Below are 12904 nucleotides of genomic sequence, written 5' to 3'. Positions count from 1 at the left end.
AGATGTATTTTCCGATAGAACATACCTATATTAACAAATTACGACAGTAGCAGTGCATCCACCGTTCATTAGACTCAGGTGTGATTAATTAGATAACCAGTCTGTTTCATTGGAATCAACACAGGCAGTTAGAATTATCGTAACGTTTCATTGTACAACAGTTTCGACCGCGGTACATCGTAGGCGAAAGTGGAATAAATGTGACCTCATATCTTCGCCGTATGATATCAAACTTACCGACTGATGTAAGTACCAAATTCCCGCCCTTACGTAACGTTATACCAATATGGCATTATACAGCATTTTCTCATCAATCTTTCAAATCAAGTCTTCATTTGTGGGAAAATGAACTTATAATGATTACATTTTGTTATATTTTGGCTTTATTTCACATAATCCTGACCTAATGCGACATCGTGTTACGTAACGTCTTGCGACACAGCCTGGCGTGGCCAGACTGGCCTTGAGGGCAACACGGAGGGTCCTTGTTTTTTGAGACACTAAGTTCCCAGACAGAGAACTAGTGATCTCCTAAGCCATAGGACAGCTCAGCTCAGCCGTCCAAGGCTCGCACATACCAACCCAGTTGGGATGGCATCTTCTCCCAAAACTGGGAGGCTGTCGTTCCAAGGAACGGCATAACTCGAAATTATCTTCCCTGAAGCCCAGAGTAGCTCTGTAGAATTTTCATTTGTGGTCCAACAACTGAAACGTTTGAAAAGGTACGTTTGATTCCTCCCCGATATACGGGTTAATTTAGAGCAGACATAGCCATTTGGGTAAATTATGATAATATACCTTAATGGCATGTTGGTTTTGGGTGAACTCACCACAATTTGAGTTGGTTCTGGCGGGTTACACAGGGCCATACTTCAAGCTTTTAAATCACGGCCCAGTCTTCCATACATAACGCAAAAGAAATCTATCTTTTTAGGTAGCATCTAGAATAAAATTTCAAACTGTATTTCCTTATCCTGTAGGCATGAATCTTCCCTTCATCAATAGCAATGCTGACTTTTTTCTACCCGTGTGCTTAGTTTTTATTCATATGGTAATATACCTGACCATGAAAAGCCACATCAGAAGTCACAAGAGAACTCCAGAGGCGCACAGATAGTCTTCCGAGACTGGACTGCCAAAGAAGAAGAAAGAAGATGAAAAGTCCACTACTGCAAATAAAGTTCTAGCCACGAACTGCAAGCTTTCATCCGATCTCGAAAACACATACATATTCTCACAAACACACACACGTACACACACTTGCATGCACACACACACACATGCACACACACAGACACACACATGCTCACAGACGCACGCATGCATGCACACTCACACATGCACAAACACGCACACACACACACACACCGAATAGACCACTGAGTGAGTGACTGAGGATGATCATGACAGCGTAACAACTCAACACTATGAATAACAAAGTATGAAAGTCTTATCTTAGCAAAGCAGGCTATTGTAGCATTCTCTCATAAACTATATAAATGAGGCCCTCATTTGCATGTTTTATGTCTGATAATGTCTACTTGACTGTAGCACTTGCAGAAAATTTGACCTCAAACTTTGAAGCTACGCTGCAGTATCTAAGGTACCTGCTAGGACGCCCATCATTGAACTTGACCTTTCCCTTCAAGAAACCTACCCATCTACTAAATATCATGCACAACCATCAACAGCTCCTCGAGGTATACTGTCTACAATTACGCATACATACACAGCCCGCTGCAGTACCGTAGGAAAATGCCAGGTGACCCAATTTTGAACTTGGCCTCCATTTCCACAATTACTATGCACCCACCAAAAATCATGCAGATCCATCAACAGTTCCTTGAGTTATATTGTCTACATACAAACACATAAACATACAAAGTCCACTGCAGTACTGTAGGAAAACGCCAGGTGAACTATTTTCGAACTTGAGCTTTGTTCTTACAATGGCTACTAACCTACCAAATATCACGAAGATCCATCAAAAGTTTCTAGAGTTATGCTCTTGACATACATGTAGACCCACTCCACAGCTGGTGCAACCTATAATATAACCTTCTCGGCAAAGGTAACAAGTGTACATGAAACAACTTTATTGAAAGAAACAAATGACTTGAACAGATTATGTAACAGAATTGCTAGACCAACAATATAGCACCACTGCCTATGTGAAATAACTCAAATTCAGACTCAAAACAAAAAGAGCCTGTATGTTCAAATATCACTCCAAAAGATGACAAATTGAATTTAGTTCTGATGGCTACTTTGATAAGAAAGGTTATCCTCATGTTTCACATCTATCAATCCTTGGCAGTTACATCAGTTTGAAAGTGATCTTCTAGTTAATAACAGACTCATTCGAATCGAACAACTTACTTCGCTACACGTATACAAAATACTCAACAAACCAATGCAACAAAGAAAGGAAAAGAAGCCTGTACCTACATGAACTAGGCAACTTGCCGCAAGTATAACAGGCATAACTGATGGCACTAACACTACAGTAAATGTAAATAGGTACCATCCATTAATATCACACGGCCATGGGTAGATAGTAACAAAACCAGTCTTTCAACAAGCATCTGTACATTTGTCTCCTACAGTTCTATTGCTATCACAGCTAACCTTTCAAATCTTAGGGATCTTGTTATAATATGTTTTAAAGGAAAGCTACACAAAAAATTGAAAATCCTTCTATGCTATGCTTAATATATTCCAAAGTCAAATTCTTACTTGAAGTTGTTTCACATAAGTCCGTCGTAGTTCTGGGATTTTCCACAGTTTGCAACTTATGCCGTGCTGACGCCTTCTCACCTGATAGTTGAATTACATGACGTCAGTGTTTCAAATTTTTCACCTGATCATTGTATTATATGACGTCAGTGTTCTAAAATTCAATCATCAGGCGAAAAATTTGAAACACTGACATCATTTAATTCAATCATCAGATGAGAAGGCGTCAGCACGGCATAAGTTGCAAACTGTGGAAAATCCCAGAACTATAACAGACTTATGTGAAACAACTTCAAGTAAGAATTTGACTTTGGAATATATTAAGCATAGCATAGAAGGATTTTCAATTTTTTGTGTAGCTTTCCTTTAAAACATATTATAACAAGATCCCTAAGATTTGAAAGGTTTTCAAACCAAATACATAAGTTGAAGTTACAAAATAACAAGCATGTTAACATAATGTTTGACTTTAACATGAAACAAACCCACTCGATAAAAAAACAACTTAACATGGTGGTTATAATAAGTGGGAACCTGGAAACTTAATTGGAAGGTAGGATCTAGGAAATCAACAAAGAAAAATAATACTATTATTGATAATAATACGTTTCGTCATTCGTGGCAACCTCACAACCTGGGAACTAAGGTACCACTATCAGCAAGATTATCAGCACCAATTAAATACTTAAGTGATGTAAGATTATACATATGGAGATTATCAATAATCTGAGTATACAATGTCTAAACTAAACACTTTTCTCAAAAACCCTTACATTAAAAAAAAAGGGGTATTTGCAATCCTTCGAATTCAAACCCGCTACTGACCCATGTGAGTCCGCATATGGGTCTTCAAATTACCCAGCTGACTGAACTGCCTGCGGCACTCCTCACACTTGTAGGGTCTCTCTCCTGTGTGAGTCTGCATGTGTCTCTTTAGATGACCCAGTTCACTGAAATGCCTGCTGCACTCCTCACACTTGTAGGGTTTCTCCCCTGTGTGAGTCCGCATGTGTATCTTCAAATGACCCAGTTCACTGAACTGCTTTCTGCACTCCTCACACCTGTAGGCTTTCTCACCCGTGTGAGTCCGCATGTGGGTCTTCAGAGCACCAAGCTGACTGAACTGTCTGCTGCACTCCTCACACCTGTAGGGTTTCTCACCTGTGTGGGTCCGCATGTGTTTCTTCAGATCACCCAGCCTACTGAACTGTCTGCTGCACTCCTCACACATGTAGGGTTTCTCACCTGTGTGGGTCCGCATGTGTTTCTTCAGATCACCCAGCCTACTGAACTGCCTGCTGCACTCCTCACACCCGTAGGATTTCTCACCCGTGTGAGTCCGCATGTGGGTCTTCAGAGCACCAAGCTGACTGTACTGTCTGCTACACTCCTCACACTTGTAGGGTTTCTCACCCGTGTGAGTCCGCTTGTGCTTCTTCAAAGCACTTTGCCCACTGAAACGCCTGCTGCACTCCTCGCACCTGTAGGGTTTCTCACCCGTGTGAGTCCGCATGTGGGTCTTCAGATTACCCAGCTGACTAAACTGTCTGCTGCACTCCTCGCATCTGTAGGGTTTCTCACCTGTGTGAGTCTGCATGTGTCTCTTTAGATGACCCAGCTGACAGAACTGCCCCCTGCACTCTTCACACCTGAAGTGTTTCTCTCCTCTGTTAGAGCGCACGTGAGAACCCTTTTTTGCCTTGCTCCCGACGTCATCCAAACTCCGCGCATTGCTGGTTGATGCCATCCTCCTATATCCTCCTCCTGTTCTTCTGCAGCGACAAGATTAACGATGATTAAAACAAGAGGCAGTAGATTTGTAGTTATACTGTACTAGTACATGTACATGTACTTGTATATTGGTGCACCTTACTTGATGGCAATTTTCTTAACCCTACTCCTAGGACAAATAAAAAATTTGTTTCTGTCGGTCTGCAGTTCCAACAGAGGCTTGTTGAAGCAAGGACATTATACGTCTTATATAGGTCCTTGGTTGAAGCAAGGAGGTTAAATACAGTATTTAACCTCCTTGGTTGAAGGTAGCAGAACACAGATTTTTTACATGGTTACCGGTATGAACCTTAAAGTGGCAACCTTCGACTATCCAAAAGTCTTAGTAGGGTGCACACTGGGAGGCACAATGGTACAACATGGTACAATATGGTACAATCTACAAAGACTATATGTGAAAATGAGTTGGCTTGTGTTCTTCTAAAACCCACTATTATATTATTACTAATATTCAGGCTACAGACACAAGCCGATGCTGCAAGTACAAGCCACGCAGCTGCTAGCCTGGAAACCATACCATCGGCGGCTCCCCGATATCTCTACGGCGCTGGGAGTGACCCCGCCCGCCGAGACAGATTAGCCCGCTCGGGGTGTTGGTTTACGGCCTTGGATGAAATTACGTCGCCATCTACGGTGGCGGGGAAACTACGGTGGCTGCGACTCTATATGACGGCTAAGAAGATAATCTGACAGAAGCGGGTCAATATAGCAGACTGGGCCCGGTAAAACCAAGGAGGTTAAACCTCCTTGGTAAAACACACATATAAAGCCGACCCGTAGAGACTGGTGACCAGGCTACGCAGCTGCAGCATCAAATCACGAAATGCTGCTCTTTTATCTGAAATCCAGACAGATTTTTGTACCAAAAATACAGCAGACCGTCTTACCTAAGCAAACTTGAACCCCAGCCTCGCACAAAAACGCTAATGTGACGCCTGTAAGACCCTGTAACGGTGATTTTCGAAAGGGCGGACAACTCTGCTACCACGCCGTTCACCACTCCAGCAAACAGGAAGTCACGACCAGATGACCCAGAAGTATTCTAGGGCCCTGGGTCAAACATCATCTCCTGGTTATTCAACACTTGTCGGGATTTATTAGATGAGTACATATCTTGTACGAAATGAGTTGTTTATAAAGGACATTCGCTTTCCCTTGACTACATTTGCGTTTTGCTCAACTCTTCATCCGCTGATAAACATCCGGCCACTGGACAACACTTCGATGTACGTTAAACTGCAATTTTCAACACAAGAAATGTCGACTAACGTGACGTCACAGAGACGCTGGATTGCTCATTCCTTGATAAAGACTGGCGTTTATCAGTCAAAAAGTCCAATTTCTTGTGTTGGAAATTGCAGCTTAACTTTGATACATAATGACTTCTACCAACACAGATGAACTTTCAAGCAAGGAGGTTGTTGTTTCAAGTGAACAAATCGATGTGTGAGGAATATCTAACGGGGCAATATAACATTGGGCGCCAGGGGGGGGGGGGGCTGCTTGATGGGCTGACTTTTCAAGATGAGCAACATTTTCCGTGGTTTTATCCTTGCTAATTCCATTCGACCAAAATAGAGGTCCTGAGTAATGAAATATTTGGATTCCGCCAAAATTTTTCTGGCTAGTATTTTTCAATTATTCAACGTTTAATTTCTGTGGCTCTTTGGGCACGGCTCACACGTACACGCGAATACAAGACAATCAGAGATGGCAAACTTAACCCCCTTACCCATACTGCATTCGCGGCCCCTCTAGTTGTATGACTGAGGGAGTATGGCGATGCTTCATTGTGGATATTCGGGGAATCGCAGACCGGGGAATGGCACGCACACGCACGCACACTTTGACATACACATACACATATACATAAACATATACACATACACATACACATGCAGATCCCCCACATACACACACACTGCATCTGCTTGGAGATAAATTAAGTCGGTACCAGGCTGTCCTAGCCGTAAAACAAGGCATGTTTCAGGCGCACGCACGCATCTCTACAACTTTTTGATTACTTTCTAAACCCACTTTGCTGACGTTAATCTAGTCTCTACCAGACTCTTTGGGCTGCTAGAAAAAGTCAAAAGTGGCCAAATAGAGATAATGAGGAATAAGCTGGCCATGGAGTTAGATTGGTAGCAGCCAAACAGTTGAACTCCTGGTTCCAATTAGTTGCTAACTGGGAACCCCCGGTTCCATCCTGGTCAAGATATCTCGGTTGGGGCTGCACCCATCTTTCAGAAGGGACATAGAATGGGGGTCCCGTTTTTGAGAAGGTGCCTCGATCACGTTAAAGATGAAGGGCTAGCAACCTCTCCCTTTAAAAAATATACCCTGCTACTGAAACAAGGAACTTGCTCTCCTATGTAACACCAGGCACTGCAAGGGTCTGAAGGAATTCTGAAGGAGGGAAGAGTTACATGTTAGGTTACCAACACACGGCTTATTCCTCTGGCATATTGGGTATTGTTACAATCTTTATAATTATTTTTCAGCAACCCAAGAAGTCTGGTAGAGACTAAGCCTAAGGTATGCCCATTACTGTGACACCAACATTTTTCCACCTACGATGCGTCGTCTGACTGTGTTGGCGTGCATGTACCTCCTTTACGACATTTTTTAACGCTTCACAAGCGCTTAATGATGACATAGATCCAGTACCGCGACACGCAACACTTTCCATAAATCCACTGTCGTAGAGTGGAACTCGTTGCCGCCAAGAGTACTGTAGTGGCATCCTCATTAGATAGCTTTAAACAACGCTTGCAGCTAGATGTGCAAAGGTTAGGTGCGACAGGTCGTTCGGAGTGTAATATAACTAGCTCCTGTCGCGCTGCGTGCCTGCAAAGCTGGTGTGCTACGCCGAAGGACGGTTATACCGGCTATATACTAGATACGTTCCCCATATCCCCCGATCATGCCGCGTGGCCTTGCCGTGTTGGCGTGCCTGAGCCTGCTGTCCGTGTGTGCCGCGTCGTATTGGCACTGTCCCGACGGCGCGAGTCCGGGAGATAATGAGTGTGAGTTTGTTACGGAAGCTGATGACTGTTTCTGGTTTGCCGTATTTTGCGACGAAGGACTAGACAGCAAGTGCATCAATAAGGAGGAGTGGTGTGACGGTATGTATTGCTGTTGTTCACTTTGTAGACCCTAGCGGCACACAGGGCACCAAGTGTCCTTGCTGTTTCACTATCAGTAGCAGGGTATATTTCAAAAGGTAACTTTTACTGGGAGGGATTGCTAGCCATTCCCCTTTAACGTGCCCGAGGTACCTCCTGGAACACTGGACCCGAAAGACGAGTGCAGCTCCAACCGAAATGCTTTTCCCAGGATCTAACCAGGTCGTTGCAATTACCAACTAATTGGAACAAGGAGCTCAACTGTGATACTGCTAGGAGTTAAGTTACAGGACACCCCATAAGCTTTATTTATTGGCAAACTCAATTGCTAATGATTGTAAGGGAACACACATATATTTAGACATTGCAAAGTTGCGGGAGGATCTAAGGTCTAATAGGATAAAGGATGAGCAACACTTTGTAGTAGAATTAATTTATACAACGAGGAAGGAGCTCAGCTTTATAAACTAATGCAATATATGTTCCATTTCATGCACATTAGCAACGCTGAAAAGTTCATATTTCTAATGACTTTAGACAATCCCTTGTCCTTGATCATAAAGTACATCTACTTCCATGTTCCAGTGTTCCGTTGAACTTTCACTACTCGTCCCACCACAGAGAATTTTTCAGCGTACCACCAGGTTCTCCTCTGACTCACACCAGTATACTGTACAACTACCAGCCTCAAAGTCATTCTACAGTTACAGCTTTTTTTCCACGAACAGCAAAACTATGGAACTCCCTCCCAGCCCACTGCTTTCCCCCGAATATAACCTACTAACCTTCAAAACAAACATACACCGCTATCTCTCACCTTAGCTACATTAGTTCAATGCTTAGAATTGGCCCCCTACGGCCTTTTTATACATTGAGCGAGATCGTTAAAGCTCCCGTCACAAATAAGAAATTCAGCTCGGCCGACGTGTTGGCGAGCTTCAAATGGGCATTTTCGGCCGAAGTAAGGCCGACGTCCTGTCGATTACGCAGGCTTCGGGCAATTTTTAGAAATCAAAGTTGATCCAAATATTGGCTTTTTACGGGAGTCGATTCTGACTTCGTCCATGTCCAAGAGGGCATGGTACCATCCCATGGGGGATTTTTAGTTATTAGTGTTTGACGGACGTCACCCGAGATTTTCATTGGAAAATACGGTTGACGCTCGGACGATTTTGAAATTCGGCGAGCTTCGGGCGATCTACATGTACAAATTCGGCCGACGCTCGCATGAATTGTGACGCCGGCTTTAAAAAAAAGGCTAATTTTCACCATTCCCCCAGGTGTGGTACACTGTGTGCACGGCTCTGATGAGAAGGACTGTGCGGGGTGCGTGGACTGCTGGGGCGGGGACCAGTGCGTCCCGTCCGACCAGTGGTGCGACGGCAGGCGGGATTGTGAGGGGGGATCGGACGAGAAGTCCTGCCCATTTTGTTCCGAATTTGAGTGCGAGGTATATTATCATTATTATTCATCTGAAGTACCCATTAGTAAAATAAGGCTATTGTAGCGCCTTTCAATGTGTTCGGGTTTCTGTAGCTCCGCGGAGATTGGGGGCTAGCGGAGAGTCGGGCGGGGTAGATCTTCGGGGCCACCGGGAGGGTAGGCCCGGGAAAGCTCGGGGCGCGCGCCGGTACACGTGCTCTGGATTCCAGGGCAGGAAGTAAGAGGCACCTCCTCGAACACTGGACCCCTATTTTACGTCCCTTCCGAAAGACGGATACAGACCCAACCGAGATGCCCTGTGCCATGATTGATACCAGGAGCTCAACTGTGAGGCTGCTACTAAATGAGCCACACAGACATCCCTAACATAGCAAAGATAGCAACCATGTGCGCATTACACTCCATTTCCATCTAGGTATCGGGGATATGCGTGCCCCTCTCACGGGTGTGCGACGGGGTGAATGACTGCGGGGACAACTCTGACGAGAGCTGCGGTGTTCCCCCGGCGGAGCAGGAGTGGTGCGAGCCCGGGCAGTTCCCGTGCGGCAGCGGGGGGTGCGTGTCGGGCTCCTACCGCTGCGACGGAGTGCGCGACTGTAGCGACGGTACCGACGAGATGGGCTGTGGTGAGACACACACACACACACACACACACATACACACACGTACGCACTTAAAAAGAAACACATGTAGTACAAGCCTTCTTGTATTGTATCATACACCAGTACCGGCGACTGCCCTGTACCGGGATGTACCCTGCAATAGACTGTCAGCTAACAGATGTGCCCTATGTGGCAGAGACTGTCATTCTCGTATGGGAATGTTTAATCTAACCATATAGCCGATACTGTATATGGTTGATGTGAATTAAGATTTTACCATGTTTAATGTTGACCGAGGTATGCCATATACGTATGATATGACTACCCCGTGCATTTATCTCTAAACAGAGTGCACCAGTGCCGAGTTCCGATGTGACGACAGCCTCCGATGCGTGCCGCCAGCCGCGACTTGCGACGGCCTTGACGACTGTGACGACGGGTCGGACGAACTGATGTGTTGTAAGTTTTGTCTGCATTTCTTGAAGCGTGAAACAATGCTACATAACACTGATTTCTTCACCCCACCCAGGACCTGAGGTGTACAAATGGGTACCTAATTTCGGCTGGGGGTTAAAATGCGATGGTAGGACAGGGATGGGCTCCGCCTTACAATAAAATACCCCATACACGGCGTTTTAACAACCAACTGTCCCTCACCTCACCCATCCCTTGACCTCACCTCAACTGTCCCTACGGTCTCACAAAGTTTATGGGACTACCGGTACATTTCCCTTTTTATAGGGGTACCAATCTCCTAGTCGTAAAACAGGGCATGTTGCTGACCTTCGCATGCATACTTAACAACCATTTGATTACTTCAAAATACCTTGCCCAACTTAAAAGTGGTCAAATAGAGAGAAAAATACGCCAGAAGAATAATTCAACGATAGAGTTACATCTTAGGTAGACAACATACCATACGGCTTACTCGGCTTGAAGTTGTAAAACTTATCCACTCTGATGGGAGAAATCTTTTTAATTAACAAATCTACTTAATCTATATCTGTGTGTGTGTTTGTGTTGTTTGTGTGTGCATGTGAGTGAGTGAGTGAGTGAGTGAGTGAGTGTGTGTGTGTGTGTGTGTGTGTGTGTGTGTGTGTGTGTGTGTGTGTGTGTGTGTGTGTGTGTGAATGGTACTGCAGTGGAACTACTGGCTTTGATATCTCGCATTTTCAATGATTCATTTTGTGTTTAGTGTCTTGTAGAGACAGAGGGCTGTGGGAGTGCAACAATGGTGAGTGTATCGAGCCAGGTTCGGTATGTGATGGAGACAAGGACTGTTCTGAAGCTTTCGAAGACGAAAATAACTGCCAGCGTAAGTTATCATGTCACGGATTGTTGAGGGAGTGAAGTACTGTGTTGTTTCTCTCTCTGTCCCTCTCTCTCTCTCACTGCCTCTCTTTATCTGTATCTATATCTACCTCTCTCTATATATTTATATCTTAGTATCTATCTCTCCGTCTCTTTTTTTTCTAATCAATTCATCAGAGCCTGATGTTGCCATCGATTTACGAAGAAAGGCGGCTCAGTTGTTACTGTAGCAGCATCTCTTCACCCTAGGCCAGAAACATCATGATCAATGCTCAAGACAAGCATGACTTCACTGACCCATTAGGAGAAGCAGGGGTTACGAAGGCTGCTCGGGAAATTCCCTACCCCATTTAAACCTCTTTCTCTCTGCCTCTCTCTCTCTCTGCCTCTTTATATATATATATACCTATTTCTATCTATTTATCTATCTTAGTATCTATCTATCTACCTCTCTATACCCCTCCTCGCCTTCTCTCTCGCTCTCTACATTGTTTAGGTATAAGAGGACGGACGTTGGGACTAAAATCTGTACAGCAGGTCAAGTAAATAACGTAGAAAGCACCGAACAATGGTAACGTCTGTTACGGTCATTACTGTAAACCATTTTGTCAAGCATGGTGAGATACAAATGACAGCATATAATCCATCGTGTGTAATATTTAACTCTATCCTCTCCTATACTTGCAGCGCCCTGTAACGATCTCCAGCTGGAGTGTGGTGGCGCCTGCTTGCCCCTGTACCTTGTCTGCGACGGGCATGAAGACTGTCCGAACGGAGAAGACGAGAAAAACTGTACCATAGGGGGTGAGTGTTTAATAACTATTCACCTTGTTGTATCATAACAGCCGATAGGTACCCATCTGAGTAATGAGGCTGCTGTAGTGTGCTCGAGGCACCTCCTCGAACACGGGACCCCATTTCACGTCTCTTCCAAAATACGGTACAGCACCTACCAGGATACCCTTCCCCGGATTCGAAACGTGGTTTTCCAGTTATCAACTAATTGAAACCAGGAGCTCAACTGAACTAGAAGCCGCTGCCATTCCAATGTCTTAATGTTGGTGAAGAGGTTATATTTTGACACAAAGTATGTGATGTACAAAGTAGTTAAAATCCTCCCACACCATAATTGATGTATAGGGCGGTGCCCATCTCCGTTTCATAGCCCTGGGGCCACACTGTGATGCAATCACTGCAGCAGGGGGCTAGTCCACTGGCAGTGGAGTGTGTTTAACTTCCATACTGTTTCATAAGTATGTACCATTTTTATAAAGTCTTTGGTATGACTCAATGCGCCTCTTGTCCAGAGGTGCCCTACCTGGGACTAGAACCCCAGTCCTTCTGGTCCAAGTAATTTGAACCAGATGTGGCAGAGTAGCAAAGGCGCAGACCACTACACCCTTGATGTACAAAGTGGATGTACTGAAATACTGCGTCCCTACAGGTTGCAGCGTTCGCCAGTTCCCCTGCCAGGACGGTGCCTGCATCCCTGAGAACCAGGTCTGCAACAGACGTCAGGATTGCAGCGGCGGGGAGGATGAGATAGACTGTGGAGGTATTTATGTCACCTACGCCAACTAAATTATTATGATGTTTTGTGGGCTTCTGTTAATCTCCAAGCAGATCTATCAGTGGCTATAAGACCGTATCCAACTGGCAAAAGGGAGTTTTCATCGCCACCGGTGAGAGTTTGTATGTTTGTGGACAGCTAGAGTAACTCAATAAGTTGTGGTATTTGGTATGTGGGCAGGTGTATGGAAGATAAAAATGATTATGGCCCTCCTAGCGGCTTTCCATGGCACTGCAGTAGAACGCATGTGTGTGAGGGGGGGGGGGTTAAATTTGTGACTCTGTCGCTGTGTGTGTCTAGGGGGGGGGTCTGGAAGGTTCGCA

General features: G+C 44.8%; 1 protein-coding gene across 1 annotated transcript; it reads right to left on the bottom strand.

The window, feature by feature from the left end:
* Nucleotides 1-3010: 3010 nt before the first annotated feature.
* LOC136424496 (zinc finger protein 678-like) lies at nt 3011-5552 on the bottom strand. The gene is made up of 2 exons (XM_066413114.1): nt 5415-5552; nt 3011-4508 (listed from the first exon to the last, which is right to left on the bottom strand). Exon 2 carries the CDS (start codon nt 4481-4483, stop codon nt 3554-3556), a length of 930 nt encoding a protein of 309 aa, XP_066269211.1. The 5' UTR covers nt 4484-4508; nt 5415-5552; the 3' UTR covers nt 3011-3553.
* Between the last annotated feature and the right edge of the window lie 7352 nt (nt 5553-12904).

The sequence above is a fragment of the Branchiostoma lanceolatum genome, chromosome 18 (genome assembly GCF_035083965.1).
Source record: "Branchiostoma lanceolatum isolate klBraLanc5 chromosome 18, klBraLanc5.hap2, whole genome shotgun sequence".
NCBI lineage: Eukaryota > Metazoa > Chordata > Leptocardii > Amphioxiformes > Branchiostomatidae > Branchiostoma > Branchiostoma lanceolatum.
This window is presented reverse-complemented; position numbering and strand designations above follow the sequence as displayed.

What these genes read in the sequence shown, in the direction of transcription:
- LOC136424496 (XM_066413114.1), bottom strand. Translation starts at nt 4,483, where the DNA reads ATGGCATCAACCAGCAATGCGCGGAGTTTGGATGACGTCGGGAGCAAG.